At 38.1% G+C, this 18458-nt stretch overlaps 1 protein-coding gene across 1 annotated transcript; it reads left to right on the top strand.

Moving 5' to 3' along the window:
• Nucleotides 1–325: 325 nt before the first annotated feature.
• On the top strand, nucleotides 326–16984 carry ECHDC1 (ethylmalonyl-CoA decarboxylase 1). Its single transcript, XM_007447964.1, has 3 exons — nucleotides 326–545; nucleotides 3504–3646; nucleotides 16910–16984. The coding sequence occupies exons 1-3, from the start codon at nucleotides 326–328 to the stop codon at nucleotides 16982–16984; spliced, it is 438 nt and encodes a 145-aa protein (XP_007448026.1).
• Nucleotides 16985–18458: the final 1474 nt, after the last annotated feature.

The following is an 18458-nucleotide window of genomic DNA, read 5'->3' on the forward strand; positions in this document are numbered from 1 at the left end:
TGAGGAAGACTCCCTGAAGGCAGGAGATGGTGCTAACCACAGAACAGCAACATTTTTCTAAATCCTCCTAGCGTGTTGGATCTCAGTAAATGCCCTATAACTACGTCATCATCTCCTGATGATATACTGAAATAATGTAACTTATATCCTTTGGTTTGAGAAGCGGGGGGGAAGGGAAGCAATCCTATACACTTCTCAGAGAGTGTTTTGAGAAGTAGGGAAGTCCTCGCAATAAACAGAAAGGTCTCTCACTAAAGCCTATTAATGTATAATATTCTAAAAGTGTTTATCCAGACTACTGCATACTTATCTCTCTTTTCCAGAAATGGCAAGACATGTTTTGAAGACATCACCTATCCCTATGAAGACAAAATTGCTACATCAAATAGGATTGTCACTTTATAACACCTCTCATGGCTTCCATGAGGAAGAAGTGAAAAGAAAACTTGAGCAGTTTCCTGGTGGATCCATTGACCTTCAGAAGGAAGACAGTGGCATTGGCATTCTTACTCTGAACAATCCAAGTAAAATGAATGCCTTCTCAGGTATAGAGAGCTTTCTTTTGTTAGTTAAAAAAATGACACTAGGGCTTCCCTGGTGGCGCAGTGCTTGAGAGTCCGCCTGCCGATGCAGGAGACGCGGGTTCGTGCCCCGTTTCCTGCTTCCCCTGTTGCTTATGACGCTGTAGGAGGGGACTTGCCTGGCGGTCCAGTGGTTAAGACTCCTCACTTGCAACACAGGGGGCAGGGGCTCGATCCCTGGTCGGAACGGACATGCCACGTGGTGCAGCCAAAAAAAAAAAAAAAAAAAATGACACTAAATCTAACCTGCTATCCCATGCTTTTATCCTTAAATCTGTTGAAGAATTCTTGAAAGTCATGGTACTCTTTGTAGAACATGAGAAAACAAAACAAAACTATCACCTGAACCAGGAACTCTTTTACTAATTGTGATTATTTTAATGTTTTTAAAAAATCCGTGAGTATGGATGTTGGTAAAAAGGAAACCATCGGGCTTCCCTGGTGGCGCAGTGGTTGAGAGTCCGCCTGCCGAAGCGGGGGACATGGGTTCGTGCCCCGGTCCGGGAGGATCCCACATGCCGTGGAGCGGCTGGGCCCGTGAGCCACGGCCACTGAGCCTGCGCGTCCGGAGCCTGTGCTCCGCAAAAAAAAAGGAAACCATCAAATTAATCTTGATTATTTTTTCCATTGAAATTTTGACTGCTTAATAGCTTCATTTGTTTGTGTTCAGCTAATGTCACTGGGAGACAAAGGGAAGGATGTTTCAAAGATTTTAAAACCTAAAGAGTAAAGCCTAAAATGAAAAAAGAATTATTTAGCTTAAATTTTCTTTTCTATGAACTGAAATAAGTCTGTCATTTTAACCATGTAGTTCCAATAATCACTGAAAACACTGCACTTGCCTACTTGTTGCCCCTTTCTAACTCTGAGATACAGGTAAATACCTTCTATTTACTAGGCAGCACTCTTGGCATATAAGAATTTTATATTTAAGAGACCTCAAGGTCCAGGACCTGTGATAATTTGTAATTTTTTGCCAAAGCTCAAATTTGAATTATTCTACCATGATGTTATACAAGAGCTCATGAGTTACCTTCCTGACTACCCAGCACTCGTGTTTCCAGGTGGTTTTGGCAATCTCTATTTGTTAGTTACATACTTATTGTGGGGGGAGCAAATTATATTTTATAGTAGCATTTGCAATATTGGGTTCAAAAATATCCCAGTAAAGTTTCTTGTGTCTATATATAATCATACTTATACACATAATTCAGTAGACTGTAAACTTTGTAAATTATTAGTGGTGGGTCTTTAAACACAAGATGACTTTTCTTTACATTCAGCAGAATTCAGAGATGTCTCTATTAATGTTAACCAATAGAAGTATAATGCAGGACACAAGTGTCAGCTACATATGTAATTTAAAATTTTCTAGTAGCCATATTTTTAAAAAGGAAAAAGAAAGGTAAAATTAATTTTAATAACATTTTATTTAACCCAGTATACTCAAAATATTTCAACAAATGACTGATACAAAAATTATTAATGAGGTATTTTCCTCTTTTCTTTTTTCATACCAGTTCTCTGAAATCTGGTATGTATTTTACACTACTGTTACCAAATCAGGTCTGGTTGCTTGCCACTCAAAAATCAATACCCAAGAGACAGATGTTGGTAGAAAGGAAAGTAGCTTTTAATCAGAATGCTGGCAATCTGGGGAGATGTTGGACTCAGTTGTCCCCCAAAAACCATCTCTGAAGATTCTGCTCAGCCATGAAAGCTTTAAAGGGAAAAGGGGAAGTAATCTCAGTCGTTGAGACAAGGGGTCAGAATCGTCGCCATCCCCCAGTGTATGCAGGCTTGTTGACTTCTTGTGATTTTTCTTTAGATGCGATCTTGTCCACACAGATTTGTTCTCGAGATTTCTGAAGGGGAAGCTAGGGAAGAGATCTGGTCATCTCTTAATTACTTATTCTTCATTTCTACTTCTTTGATCTACGGAAAGAGCCAGCAGGTTAGGCAACATATTGTGTGATCAAAAGATCTGAAAGTTGTGCTAGGGCCAGAGATGAGTAGAGGATGGGGGTGCCTGGCTTAAGGTTAGTGACAAGACAAAAGGGGCCTCCTGTAGAGAGCTCTTTCCTGCAAAGAGGCCTTTCCTGCCAAAAGCTGTTCACACTACTGCACATCTCAGTTTAGGCTAGCCATATTTCAAGTGCTCAATGACTGCATGTGCGTGGTGGCTACTTTACTGGACAGTGCAGCTGCATACCTTCAACTGGTTCAGAGAATAAAAGCCAATTTTTATATTAGCCTAGGAAAAATAAAATTAGAAAGGTAAGACTGCTCTAGAGATTTAGACTAGATAAATCCTTGTTTTAACTTACTACTGAATAGCTACAATTTATAATTTATATTAGTAAAACTTTTTATTCAAATGGAAACAAGTATTAATTTGATGCCTAATATTTAAAACTAATACAAGCAGAGCTGCTTTGATTTGGATGATGGTGGTTGGGTTGGGTTGGGTTGTGAGATGATGAATGAGCCCCACACCACACAACTCTCAAGGCCCTTGTTTGAAAATCAGCCAAACAGATACTCTTTAAGGTCTGTTTCAACTCTTATGTTTATTTTACAAAGTCAAAAAGATTATTTTAACTACTGGTACAGATTTCTCATACTTAGGGCCAGCATTATTTTTTCTACCTAACCACATATTTATGTGACTTCTTAATTAAGGGAGAGAGAGAGAGAGAGAAAGAGGTCACTATCAAGTTGTAAACTTTTAAAGCAGAGACTGTTATGCTTGCCTCTTTTGTATATACTCCTTAGTACCAACATGATAGGCATTTGATAGACATTCAGTAAATATTTGTAAAATTTGTGACCTAAGAGTCTTGTTTGACACCTTACAGTTTCTAAATTATTTCTATTTGTCCAATATTTTATGTGTTTTTGATTCCCCCTCCCCTCTGGCAGGTGTTATGATGCTACAACTTCTGGAAAAAGTGATTGAGTTGGAAAATTGGACAGAGGGGAAAGGTCTCATTGTCCACGGAGCAAAAAATACTTTCTCCTCAGGATCTGATCTGAATGCTGTGAAAGCACTAGGAACTCCAGAGGCAAGTATTGTATGAATTATGCAATAGGTTCTACATGTTTGTCGGACATCTGGGCTTTTCTTTAATAGCTTTCCAAGGATCAGAGTTTTTGTTTTGCTCCTTAAAGTAAAGATTAGCTTGTAATAGTGTGAAGTAATGAGGAATAAAACGAAGGACAGGAAGACTAGCAATAAAAAGTTCATTATTAAAGCCAGCAAGGATTTTAATTTTTTAAGTGGAAGTCCCTTAGCATCTCATGATAAGGAGTTTTCCATGAGGTACCTAGCATAGCTTTGGCACATGGTAGACTTCAAAAAATGCTAACAGTTAAAAAATTTTCTTTTTAATTATGATTACAGAAAAGGAATCCGAATCATCTCTCATTATCTGTCCTCCAAGCAACCTGTTTTTCTTGAATTCAGCTGTCCACTAACATCCCCTAGGCAGAAAAAAAAAAGAGAGAGAGAGAGATAGGGAGAGAGAGAGGAGAGAGAGAGAAGAAAAAGAAAAAAAGGTATCTGTTGCCATTTAATTATAGATGTGAGCTGTACGTAGGTAATAATGTTTTAATGTTATTGCACAACTCTCATACCACTCTATGTAGTATAATGATCTCTCATTTGCATAATATATGAGGAAGGATCTCTCTTTTGGAAGTTTTGATAGGTTTGTATTTGAATGCTGGTTTCAGCATTTTCTGGCTAAGTGATTGGGTAAATCACTTATTCTTTCTAAGTCTTATTTTCTTAATCTATAAATAAGAATTGTATATTTCACAGAGCTACTGTGAGGATTCAAGATATATATATAAAGTGCCTACTAGCATGGTGTCTGAATAAGGTAGCTATTATTTTTATTTCAAAGATCATCATCCATGATGATCCGTAATTTGTAGCAGCACTAGCCTTAAATTTGTAATGCCTCTGAATGGTTAGAGTGAAACTGCAGAAATGCATCTCAGGGCCGGGGGCTCCGAGGAGCTCTGGTTCTTTATGTCTCAGATCGGAAAGAATTCAGCAAGAGGCAAAGTGATAGATAAGAAATGATTTATTAGAATAGGATGCTTATAGGTTTACAAGCAGGCAGGCAGGAGGGTGCTGCCCTGAGAACTTAGTGGGCTACAGTTTTATAATCAAAGGAAAAGTGGGGAGGGGGAGAAGACCACCTTCTTCCTCATTCTTTTTTTTTTTTTCTTCCTCATTCTTGAGGAGACATCATGCTTCCAACATTGGTTCCTCCTCCATGTTGGGCGGGGGATTTTTCTTGTCCCTGCATGGTCAAACTGGGGCTGTCATGGTGTAATGGAAATGAGCAAAAAGGTGGTAACATATGCTAAAATATGGTAAATCATCTCAGCTTTCAGTATAATGTCACCTTTTCCTTATATTTTTATTTTCAGTGTATGCAGAGAAGCATGTCCTAGAAATCATTAATTTACTGACCTCACTGGACAGGATATGGGTCTCAATCCACCATTATTTTATTGTTTGGGGCATGTCTCATGCTTCAGTTGCATGATTTTGCTGCTAAGCAAGCCTGCTTGGTTTTGTGGTGAAGCAAACCTGCTTTCTTGAGTGATCATTAACTTACAGGGTCTCCCATACTTTGTCTTTACTTACAATCCCCTAGTGGGACTAACTATTTAATCACCTACTTTGTCCCTTTAATCTGTCCCTATCAAGAGCACTAAGCTGGGGATCTGAATATATGGATTCTTGCCCAAGCTTTACTGATAATTAACTATGTGACCTGCAAGTCATTTGATTATAATTTTTCATTTCTAGAATAATTGTATTGCTAAGCTCTTTACTTTGTTCACAAAAGATACTATAAAGATATTGTAGAATGAGATAATAGATTACTGTGGGTCTGGTGTGTTGTCAGCGTTGGGCTGCACCCTGCAGGCCTGCAAGGCCTGTATTTGCCCAGCTTTAAGACCTAAGAAAGAGCCCGGAGTCAGTGACAGAGACATCAGTGGTTCAGTGGATAGGGGGAGCGTCTGAAGCAAGGTCCTGGTGCAACACCCCACCATCTGCAGCAGATGGCGGGTGGGATAGGGCAGGACAGTCTTCACTCCAAGGGCAAGGGGAGATGGGAGATTGCCAGTTTTAAGGGGAATTAACCTCAGGTTGGCTCATTGGTTACCAGGGAAACTAGCAGAGGGGCACACCCCTCACCACCCCTTTGTTAAGAACTGTCACTAGCTGGGGCCTGGGGCAGGTATGTAGGAAGGTCAGTCATGTGAGTAGGGTGTAGGTAAAGCAGGCACTGGTGGAGCAGGGAATGTATAGAGAGCCAGAGAACACCCATCTTGAGTGGCCTGACCTTACAGTCAGATAGGAAAACACCCCTAAAAATGTGAAAGGTTATTTTGCTTTCTTCTAGTTAGAAGGTTGTTGCTGTCTAACTAGATCACGTGGCCAGGAATTTTTTCCCTATAAATGTAAAAACTAAAAGTAGAGACATGCTAATTGTTTCACATATATGTAGCCAGTCTGATGTAAATCATGTAGGAAAATATGTATCATTTTTATTCAGACTTCAGGTAAGGGATCACTAAATAAAGTTTATTCTTTCCAGTAAGGACATTCTCCAAGTAATCTTCTGTCTTGAATGCCTGCAGTAGAGTAAGATTGACTTTTGATCAACAGCTGAGAACTCGGGTGGTGTTACCCCAATGCTTAAATAACACTGCTGGTGTTCGTCCCTTGTAGTTATGCACATCTGCCAGTCTCATAAGAAAAAAAAATATGGAATTGTGATTCTGCTTTACAGTGTGTATGCTTCAAGCCCAGATTGGTATTTAAAATACCTTATTTTATTTAAAGCATTTTTTTGTGTAGGTGGATCCTTTATTGTACTTTTATGAAATGTTCTTAGTCATAATTATAGGAAGTGTATAGCATAGGAATAAACAATTTGAGTAAATTCTCTTTATGGATAATATTAAGAAACACAGTCATATTTATAAAGTATGGTGTATTTGTCACATGATGATTTTTAAAATTAATAAGAACTGGAAACAGTTTACATAAAGTTCCTGTTAACTATTTCCATTTCTCATATAGCACATATTCCTGTATGCCTGAGAAGTAACTATAAATATGTGTAAAACTGAAATTTTCAATGGCCTTGGGACTTTTGAGGCTCATACATGTTTATGAATTGCAGCTGCACATATAAACGCATCTGTCCCTCACAGCTGAGAGATTCTGAGACGCTTAACATGACTTTAAGTATAAACAGCCTTTCTCTCAACAAAGCTCTTCTTTATCCAATATACTTACTCTTTGTTGTTGCAAATGTGTCATTGCATCTGCTTATTTGGTGAATTTGCTCTTAGAATGATGAGATGAGTAGAATAGATGATTTTAGTAATTGGGTTACTTTCCCTTCTCATTATAATAAGATACATGAAAGTGATTATTAAATGGCTTTTTTTAAAAAGATAATTATGTTGATGTTTTTGCCACTGTATGTTTTCAGTTTTGAAAAAATATTTTATTAATGAAAATTACCAAATATAAACGAAAGTAGACATGTCCACTGAAAAAAAAAGCGCATGACCTAAAAGTTGAGAGTTACGTTTTTTTCGGCAGACATTCTTAGGACTTCAAGCCTGGAGATAGCATCTCATATAACCCTGAGAAACTGCTCTGAGGAGGTGAGGGGGAACCAGAATATATAGGAGTATTTGCAACAAAGGGCAGGTAGTCGGAATGTCAAAAGATTATTGTTAATTAAAGAAAACCAGATATCTCAAGTTAAGGAATTTACTGCTTTTCTGTGTATAGGGAGGTGCAAGAGTCTGGGCTCACTGAAATCATTCCTTAGATAGGCACTTCAGCTATCTGGGGCCAGTGTCCTGTGTTTTCTCATCCTGAGTTTCCTTAAATCTGCACTGTTGGGGTGGCTGCAGTCTAATGACTGCTAGATGGGGGGCATTCCTTGTTTCCATCCCGAGTTCCCTCAGGGCTCACCATCGGCGGTGGCTGCTGTGACTGATGGCTGTGACATCCTTTGTTTACTGATATGACAGGCAATATTTTTCTTCTCAGACTAATACGTTGAAACCCTCATGTACTCATAATAGTATCAACGGTCATCAACATTATATTTGCTTATCTGTCATTCTAGTTTTTTTTTTCTTTATGTACGTGGTCTCCTAAGAGGTTGGTTTCATATTGGTACCCTTTGTTTAATGAGCAGGAAAAGAGCTCTAATTGTTCCTATTAGGCAGTTAATCCTTGGTTGAGAAGGTCCAGGCAGGGAGATGAATTAGCATAACACAAGCATTAGCCCTGAAAAGTTATGGGACAGAAAAAAAGAATAAAATAGGAAAAAATCTAGTGTAAGTATTCACCCATCTATAAGGTTTGAATTGATACTACCAGTGTTCTGCAGACTAAAAGTTTTTTTTCAGAGGGCAGAAATAATCAAAATCCAATTAGAAGCTTCAAGATTTGGGGTAATAAAAACCTGCTTTACTCTGCAGTGAATGGGTTTAATGCCTCAAGGAAAAGTCTGGCATTTTAGAAACCTTTATACTCTTAATCTAACTGGAAGATAATATCCTCCTTTGTCCGCTGACCTCCCTTGTTACTTTTCTACCAATCTGTTGCCCCCTTTTTCTCTGTTGCTTAACTTTCCACAGCGACCTCAAAGTTCTTGTCTAACTTCTTTGCTTTCGCTATGACTATTGTACAGTTCCATTGTAGCCTTATTAATTTGTAGACAAGCTATTATAATTTTCTTGAAACCCTTCCATGTATTTTGAGGAAATTAATAAATTCATAGAAGCACTTAGGGAAAAAAAAGAGGCTCATTTATGGTTATGTTACTGTAAGGGGGACCCCTTCCAGGGCCCAAGAGTGGACTCTTGTCTAACACTCGGAATTGAATTGTCCAAGGAGACACCTGTACTGACAAAGCAAAAGACTACTAGGAAGGGGTGCCTGGGCAGAGAACAGCCGGGTATAAGGAACCCAGGAAACTGCTCTGCCACATGGCTTGCAGTCTCAGGTTTTATGGTAATGGAGTTAGCTTTCCAGGTTGTCTCTGGATAATCGTCTTGCTTGTGCCCATATTTGGTTCACTTCCTGGCAGCGCATACATCTCAGTCAAGATGGTTTCCAGCGTAAGGATTTCTGGGAGGTTGGCAGGACATACTATGGGCTGGAGTCTCCTCCCTCATTTTGGCCCCTCTTCCGGCTGGTGGTAGCTTGTTAGTTCTGTTTTCCTTATCGGGACCTCCTGTTGTGAGATAATTCATTCAAGCAGTTATTACCCTGCCTGGCCAGGGCAGATGATTTCTGTCAGTGGTTCCCTAACAGTTCTAGGATAAGATATGTTTACAGGCTGGGCATTTTTCCACTCAGGATACATGTGGCTTAGAGTAAATATGATGTTGATAGTTCCCTTTGGCACTTAGGCTGGGCATCGTGTGTCTCATCTTTGTTATTCTAGGAGGAGCTGGAAGAGGAGGGTTGGGTCTCAGGCTATCATCCAGATAGGATGGAAGTATCCCCTTTTGCAGCAGCTCTGAAAACCTTTATTAAGTTTAAGTTCCCGAGCTCCCAACTTTCATTCGTTAGAGTAGGTCTAGATTTCCATTGGTTCCTTTCTTTCAGTTTATTCTATCACAAGTCAGGGTTTCTCTGTCACTGGCTTATTTTCATCCTGTAGCCTAGGAAGAGGCCTGAACATTTAGTCATTGTTGGCTCAATAGCTTTGGGGAATAAATTTAATAAATTAAATATTTCTTCTTCCTAGGTCATGTTGGCTAGTGCAGTGTAATCTCTACTTTATGATACATTTAAAGCCAAAGCATAACTTATTATCTGATTGCTATTACTGATATTAATTATGATGATAGATAACATTCTTATTCTAGTACTGTATGTCAGGCACTGTTCTAAGCTCTTCTGTGTTATAACTTATTTATTACTAATTCCCCTAATGAGATATAGGTACTATTACTAGCACCATTTTACAGGTGAGGAGACTGAGGCACAGAGATGTTAAGTATCTTGCCAAAATTCAAACTAGCTATTAAGTGGTAGAGCCCAGATTCAAACCTAGGCAGTTTAGATCTAGAGCCTGTGTTGTTGTCCATTATTCCATATTGCTTTTAAACATTTTTAGTGTGACTTTTATCTTTTGAATGAGAAGCATAATAGTACATAGGTTAATACCCGCTTCACTTTCATTTCTACCAATTCTAAATAATTCCATCAGTATTTTAAGTACTCTAAAATCTAGTAATAGAAAATAAGCCTATTAAAATTACTTTGTTGAGATAATTTAACAGGCTTTATAGGACAGATTTTTAATAGAACATAAACTATTCTAGTTTTAAACCTTCTAGCTCTTTGTGCTTGTGTTAATTTTCTCATCACTTTATTGTATAGACTGACCTTCCTGATAAAGGCTTTCAGTTAGGAAATTTGTATCATACTGGTTTTTACCACTAATTGACTGCCTTTGTTTTATGAATCAACATAGTTCTCCATCTCAAATTCATCTGAGTCAGTTAACTTCAGCAAGCACATACTATATGCAGAACATTGTATTACTAGCTTCTGAGGATAAAGAAGGCATTTTGTTAGCCTCAAAGACTTTATTATCTAGGCCTAGCAAATGCCATCTCCACTTCTCCTCTATAAAGCCTTCTCAACTACCCCAACCCAGTTGAAATGAATTGTTTCTTATTTGCCACTGTTCTCAGCTTGTTCAAGCATTTCTTAAAATACTTATTATACTGTATACCTTGATGCATGTTGCATTTCTTTATTTCTCACAAGATTTTTGAGGACTGGGAACTGGGACCACATTCTACTGATTATGTCCCCTATCCTTATTTTGTATAGATGATGTGACTGATAATAAATCCAAACACAGTGTATACAATCTATAAATTCTGTAGTTAAGTTAGAAACATAAAAATACTGCAGAAACATGAAGGAGAAAACTATTACTGTGGGATTTAGAAACTCTTGATGGAAAAATATTTGATCTGGGCATTCCTTGAAATAGGCAGAGAAAAGGACAGGCTGTTCCAAATAGTGGGAATGATGTGAGCAAAGACGTAGGAACAACCATAACTGTAAAGTGTTAAAAGAATGACAAATAGTTTGTCGTTGCAGAAGTTCAGATGCTTGGATGAGGGGTGCAGTAGTCAATAAAGTTGGTAAAATAGTTTGGGATCAGTCCTTCCCGAGGAATTTAGACTTCATTTTATTGGTGATATGAAATTATCATCTACAGGGAGGTTTTTCAGGCAGTACGCAAGATATATCACAGAGGAAACAGAAATTAAATATAGAGAGACCAGTTAGGAAGCAAGGCTGTTGGTAATAATCTAAGCATGAGTAACACAGGTCTGAACTAGTGTTGTGGCAGAGAAAATAGAAAAAGAAGGGATTTGCATTGGAAATATTTCAAAGGAACGATTGAGGGGACATGCTTGTTAACTCATGGAGCATGGGAGAACTGTGAAATGGAAGAGTTAAAGATAATACCAAAACTCTGAGCCTTTTGGACCAGAAAACCTTTCCTATTAACTCAGAACTCACTCTGTGATCTTTTACAGAGTATCTAGGTACATTTTCATCTTTCCAACCATTCTTTAAGTCAAATAGAATAGGTTTTTACAATTTTCATTCCTTCCTTATGGATGAGAAAACCGAAGTTCGTAGATATGACCTGCTCAAGTTTATGTTATTATTATGTGACAGTGCTAGGATTAAAACCCAGCTTTTTCACAACCAGTTGGTTTTGCCATGCTGAATTTGAAGTATGAGTAGAATGTGAAATTTCTAGCAGGTTTTGGGACTCTACATGAAAACAGTAGTTGAAGCAATGGGAATGGTTGAGACTTCCAAGGGAGAAATTGTAGATAAAGGAGAGAAAGAGAATCATGGATTGGATTTTTGGTAATAGCATTTAGCTGAATAAAAAGAGAGAAAGAACGGAACTGGAAAATAACAATCAAAGAAACAGGAAGGGGATCAGGAGTGAAGATGTTGCTGGAAACTGAGAATATCAAAATGCAGAAACTGGTCAAAGCAAGATGCTATATATATTATGGAGACACAGAGGAAGATAAGGATAAGGAAAAGCCATTTAATTTAACAAATAGGAGATTATTAGAAACCTTTGAGGAGAGTCTTTTGAGAGAAGGCTGAAGACTACATTATACTAGGTTGAAGAAAGTATATGAGGGAAAAAAGAAGAGGCAATGAGTTTATACTACTATTAGGAAACTTGTTTTTTATGTTTATATTCTTGGGGGATCAGAGTTTGGGATAATAGGTGGGTTTGTCTTATGCCTCTTTCCTCCAAATTACCCTGAGTAGAACTCCCCTCTTTTCTGGGGTATATGACTTAGGTGTGAGATTTACTCTCTCTCACACCTAAGTCTTTACTAATAGCTCATGCAAAGCTGAGCTCAAGGAACCCTAGAAGATCCACACAATTAAATACTGCATCATTTGCATTTCAGACAGCTTCAAAGAGTTTTAAATGATAACCTCATTTTATAAAGTTTGGTATATTTTTGGCTTTATTACTTTCTAAATCCTGAAAGTGTTTTTTAATAATTTCTTATATAATACATTTGCATTGTATCTTTGTGCTTATTCTTATTTAAAGGATGGAATGGCCGTATGCATGTTCATGCAAAACACCTTAACAAGATTTATGAGGTAATGTATCTTTGTTTTTAAAATATAATTTCTAATAGACCAAAAATAGCTCTTCATTCTGTGATTTGCAGTAGTTAAAAAGTAGTCACTGATTTTCTAATCATATTTATTCTAATGATGAACTATTTGTGCCATCAAGGATTGTCATATAATTAAATGTTACTGAAGGACATACAAGTATGTCTCTTAAAAAATAAGAGATGAGAGATAAAAAGAATTAAAGACATAGCACTTTCCCCTAAAGAGCTAATATTTAGGTATAATCTGGCTATACTTAGGTATAGACACGGGAAAGTTAAATACTGTTACCAGAGCAGAATAGACACTGGTCAAGAGATGACACATAAAGATTACCTAATATTCAAAATTGGTAGAATGTATAGTGAAGTGGTCTGTATCCGCAAGGAGATAGAAAAAGAGTTACCAATTGGAGAAGGCCTTTACAGATTTCTGAGGAAGATGGATTCACTTTGCACCTAGATGAGGAAGAAAAAGAAAATTTTGGGCCTGTCATTTTGCATTTGGGGTTACAAACTGTGAAATGATTGGACTGATTAGCTTTCTACTTCTATATTCTGAATGTAAACAATTTAAATATAATTAAAACTAAGGAAATTCATATTTATTTAGCATACTTGTTAATTGGACATCACTGTATTTTTGGTACTCTTTGTATGTTAGTCTAGAAAGAAAAGTGGAATCAGCATTACTGTTTAAAATACCTTCTTCATTGTCTTAGCTCCTATTCACCTACTTCTCCCTATTACATTTGACTTTTTCTTAAATAAATCTTAAAACTTGGGTTTTTTTGTTTTTAAATAATCCTTTTTAGGGACTTCCCTGGTGGTCCAGTGGTAAAGAATCCACCTTACAATGCAGACGACGTGGGTTCGATCCCTGGTCAGGGAACTAAGATCTCACATGCTGCAGGGTAACTAAGCCCATGTGCCACAACTACTGAGTTCGCGCACCTCAACTAGAGAGCCTGCATGCCGCAAACTACAGAGCCCACGTGCTGTGGAGCCTGTGTGCCACAACTAGAGAGAGAAAAATACCCACATGCCACAAATAGAGAGAAGCCCGTGCCCTGCCAGGAAGAGCCCGCATGCTGCAACGAAAGATCCTTCATGCCTCAATGAAGATCCTGTGTGCTGCAACTAAGACCTGATACAGCCAAAAAAAAAAAAAGAAAATCCTTTTTTTTTTTTTTGCGGTATGTGGTCCTCTCACTGTTGTGGCGTTTCCCATTGCAGAGCACAGGCTGTGGACACGCAGGCTCAGTGGCCATGGCTCATGGGCCCAGCTGCTCCGCGGCATGTGGGATCTTCCTAGACCGGGGCACGAACTTGTGTCCCCTGCATCGGCAGGCAGACTCTCAACCACTGCGCCACCAGGGAAGCCCAAAAAAATCCTTTTTATTTGGAAGCAGTGTGTGTTAAGAAATTTGCGATTACTTTAGACCTGCACCTTTTCATTTTGGTTAGACCTACAAAAAATTCTGTACCTTCAAAACATTTTAAATTCACCTTTTAAATACACACTTTGCAAAGTGGGTCTTTGCAAACACAAAAGGTTGACTTATTATTATTATTTTTTTTTTTTGCGGTCCGCGGGCCTCTCACTGTTGTGGCCTCTCCCATTGCGGAGCACAGGCTCTGGACGCGCAGGCTCAGTGGCCATGGCTCACGGGCCTAGCTGCTCTGCGGCATGTGGGATCTTCCTGGACCGGGGCACGAACCCGTGTCCCCTGTATCGGCAGGCAGACTCTCAACCACTGCGCCACCAGGGAAGCTCTGAAAACGTTTTTGATAGGAACCTTCAATAACAGTTCTGGAGCTCAATCTTCTATACCACAATTCTTTCTTTTGGATACAGCCTTAATTTTCCCATCCATAATTTGATACCAATAAAAATGTACTAAGACAATATCACATTGAATTATTCCTGATTGCCAACTGCTGAAAAGTTCCAGGAGCTGTATACAGGCCTACCTCAGAGATATTGCAGGTTAGGTTCCAGACCACTGCATAAAGCGATATCGAAATAAAGCAAGTCACAAGAATTTTTTGGTTTCCCAGTGCATATAAAAGTTATGTTTACACTCTACCATAGTCTATTAAGTATGCAATAGCATTATGTCTTAAAAAATGTACATACCTTAATTTTAAAATACTTTATTGCTAAAAAATGCTAACCATCATCTGAGCCTTCAGTGAATCGTAAACTTTTTGCTGGTGGAAGGTCTTGTCTCAGTGTTGACGGCGGCTTACTGATCAGGGTGGTGGCTGCTGAGAGCTGGGATGGCTGTGGTAATTTCTTAAAACAAGACACCAGGGAAGTTTCCTGCATCAGTTGACTCTTCCTTTCTTGAATGATTTCTCTGTAACATACAGTGCTGTTTGATAGCATTTTACCCACAGAGAAACTTCTTTCAAAATTGGAGTCAGTCCTCTCAAACCCTGCCACTCTTTATCAAATAAGTTTATTTAACATTTTAAATCCTTTTTGTCATTTCAACAGTCTTCACCAGGGTAGATTCCATCTCAAGAAACCACCTTCTTTGCTCATCCTTGAGAAGTAACTCCTCATCTGTTAAAGTTTATCATGAGATTGCAGCAACTCAGTCACATTTTCAGGCTTCAGTTCTAGTTCTCTTGCTGTTTCCACCACATCTGCAGTTACTTCCTCCACTGATGTCTTAAACCCCTCAAAGTCATCCAAGAGATTTGGAATCAACTTCTTCAAACTCATGTTAATGTTGACATTTTGGCCTCTTCCCATAAATCGCAAATGTTCTTAATGGCATCTAGAATGGTGAATCCTTTCAAGTGACTTTGCCCAGATCCATCAGAGGAATCACTATCTATGGCAGCTATAGCCTTATGAAATGTATTTCATTAAATACATACATAAGGCTATAGCCTTATGAAATGTATTTCATTAAATAATGAGACTTGAAAGTCAAAATTACTACTTGATCCACAGACTGCAAAGTGGATGTTGTGTTAGCAGGCATGAAAACAGCATTAATTTCATTGTTCACTTTCATCAGAGCTCTTGGGCGACCAGGTGCATTGTCAGTGGGCAGTAGTAGTTTGTTTTTTTGGTTTTTATAAATTTATTTTATTTATTTATTTATTTTTGGCTGCATTGGGTCTTCGTTGCTGTGTGCGGGCTTTCTGTAGTTGCAGTGAGCAGGGGCTACTCTGTTGTGGTACGCTGTCTTCTCATTGCAGTGGCTTCTCTTGTTGCGGAGCACAGGCTCTAGGTGCACAGGCTTCAGTAGTTGTGGCACGTGGGCTCAGTAGTTGTGGCTTGCGGGTTCTAGAGCGCAGGCTCAGTAATTGTGGCGCACCGGCTTAGTTGCTCTCCGGCATGTGGGATCTTCCCAGATCAGGGCTTGAACCCATGTCCCCTGCATTGGTAGGTGGGTTCTTAACCACTGCGCCACCAGGGAAGCCCTGGGCAGTAATAGTTTGAAAGGATCTTTTTTTTCTGAGCAGTAGATCAGCAGTGGGCTTAAAATATTCAGTAAAACGTGTTGTAAACAGATGTGCTGTCACCCAGGCTTTGTTGTTCCATTTATAGAGCACAGAGTAAATTGAGCATAATTCTTAAAAGCCCTAAGATTTTCAGAATGGTAAATAAGCATTAGCTTCAACTAGTAGTCACCAGCTGCATTAGCCCCTGACAAGAGAGTCAGCCTGTCCTTTGAAACTTTGAAGCCAGGCATTGACACCTCTCTAGCCATGAATGTCCTAGATGGCATCTTCTTCTAATATAAGGTTGTTTTGTCTACATTGAAAAATCTGTTGTTTGGTGTAGCCACCTTCATGAATTATCTTAGGTAGATCTTCTGGATAACTTGCTGCAGCTTCTGTATCAGCACTTGCTGTTTTATCTGGCACATTTTTGTTACGGAAATGGCTTCTTTCCTGAATTCTCATGAACCAACCTCTGCTAGCATCACACTTTTCTTCTGTATCTGCCTCACCTCTCTCAGTCTTCATAGAATTGAACAGAGTGAGGACCTTGCTCTGGATTAGGCTTTGACTTAAGGAAATGTGGCTGATTTGATCTTCTATCTAGACCAATAAAACTTTCTTCCTATCAGCAGTAAGGTTGTTTTGCTTTCTTATTATTCATATATTCACTGGAGTAGCCCTTTTAATTTCCTTCAAGAACTTTTCCTCTGTATTCACAGTTTGGCTGTTAGCCAAAGCCTAATCCAACGCAATAAAGCGAAGCACAATGAAATGAGGTGTGCCTGCATTATACAAAAACATCCATTTATTTGGAAGAAAGTTGATATGTCTGTAGTTTAAAAATATATAATGATTTGGGGAGGTATTTTGATAAGCTTACATAGCATTTAGTGTGAATTATTTTATCTTCATTATTATACTGTTTTGCTCATGATACATTGGCTAATAGTTCTATACTTTGAGGTGTGATTATTTTTATAAACATAGTTCAGTAATTTTGTTGCTACTGCATCTTAAGTTTTAAAAGTATTTGTAAATTAATATCAAAATTAAAAATATTAACATCCCTTTTTCCTTTTTCCTTCAATATACAGACTTCCTCTAATAAGTGTTGCACTAGTTCAAGGTCGGGCCCTGGGTGGAGGAGCAGAGGTTACTACAGCGTGTGATTTCAGGTAGGGTAAGAATTGTATGACTCCTTGCACAGGTGTAATTAACATGCTCAAATTCATCTTTTGCCTGAATATCAATATTTTATTTATTCTTAAACAGGATAATCAGTTAGTGAATATTTTCTTTTTGCCAATCATTAAAGTAGATAATTTTAGTCAGTCTAGTATAACTCCATAATTATTTCATTACTGTGCATTTCAAAAAGTTAACAAAAGGATTTGAATGAATCAAATCCATATTAGCAAAGTCCCTGGGGAAGGAAACCAAGAAAATATATGAAACTTTAAGATTCCCAAGAATTATACAAGAAAAGAAAAGAACTAAAAAAACCCAGAAAAATAAAGTATAGAGAAAGAGACTGCTTAAGTCTTCCTCTTACAAATAACAAGAGGTTTTCTGAGAACTATTTCCTATCTTTACAGTGATTTGTAGTAACTTGGTGGAGATTTTGGGCTGATTAGGGAATTCAATTAGAGAAAATTATTTGGGACCAATTAACCATTCAATCCCTAGAATTCTTTTTAGTATTGGCTAGCTGTACTTTATAGGAATGAAACAATTTTGATAAGGCCTTCTATATTTTGGTTTTGTGTGTATAAAACATAAATGTTCAGTTTAATAACTTGCTACAAAATAGGAACCTATGTAACCATATTATAGGTCAAGAATTGAAAGATTGGGGCTTCCCTGGTGGCGCAGTGGTTGAGAGTCTGCCTGCCGATGCAGGAGACACGGGTTCGTGCCCTGGTCCGGGAAGATCCCACATGCCGCAGAGCGGCTGGGCCCGTGAGCCATGGCCACTGAGCCTGCGAGTCCAGAGCCTGTGCTCCGCAACAGGAGAGGCCACAACAGTGAGAGGCCTGCGTACTGCAAAAAAAAAAAAGAATTGAAAGATTACCAGCACTCCTGAACCCCCATACATGCACCTTCTAAGTCATAGACCCTTCATTTCCATCTATAGGAAACTATTACCCTGTATTTTATGATAATTACATTCTTAACTTTCCTGTATAGTTTTATAAGTTAACTATTCTGTAACCAATATATTCTGTTTTTTTTTCTTTTTGAACTTAATATAAATGGCATCATATACTAATAGAAATACTATGAGGAAAGATTCAGTAAGCTAATTCATGCAAAGTAGTAACATTTTATTAATATATTAATTTTTCTTTTTAAAATTTATGATAGGTTTCAATTTATAAGTTGAAATATATCACTTTGTATTCACATAAATCAGGATTTTAAAATAGTTTTGGTGTATAAGACAATTTACAAAGATTGCAGTCTCTCTGAAAACTAGTACTTACTAACTGGGGAGGATTCTTGTATACAATGAAAAATGGTGATTTCACATGACAGTGACCTCTGCTGTCATCAGTGCAGATTGCATCAGGAGGCTACATTTCATTCTGTGAGGAGGAAGCAGTTATTGGCTTCATGGACAGTATGAGACTAAATATAAATGCT

Source organism: Lipotes vexillifer, unplaced genomic scaffold (genome assembly GCF_000442215.2).
Source record: "Lipotes vexillifer unplaced genomic scaffold, Lipotes_vexillifer_v1.1 scaffold756, whole genome shotgun sequence".
Taxonomy (NCBI): domain Eukaryota; kingdom Metazoa; phylum Chordata; class Mammalia; order Artiodactyla; family Lipotidae; genus Lipotes; species Lipotes vexillifer.

Coding starts and splice junctions, on each gene's coding strand:
- ECHDC1 (XM_007447964.1), top strand. CDS start 326: ATGGCAAGACATGTTTTGAAGACATCACCTATCCCTATGAAGACAAAA. Junction 546..3,503: donor TAAAATGAATGCCTTCTCAG/GTATAGAGAGCT, acceptor CCCCTCTGGCAG/GTGTTATGATGCTACAACTT. Junction 3,647..16,909: donor AAGCACTAGGAACTCCAGAG/GCAAGTATTGTA, acceptor TTCAATATACAG/ACTTCCTCTAATAAGTGTTG.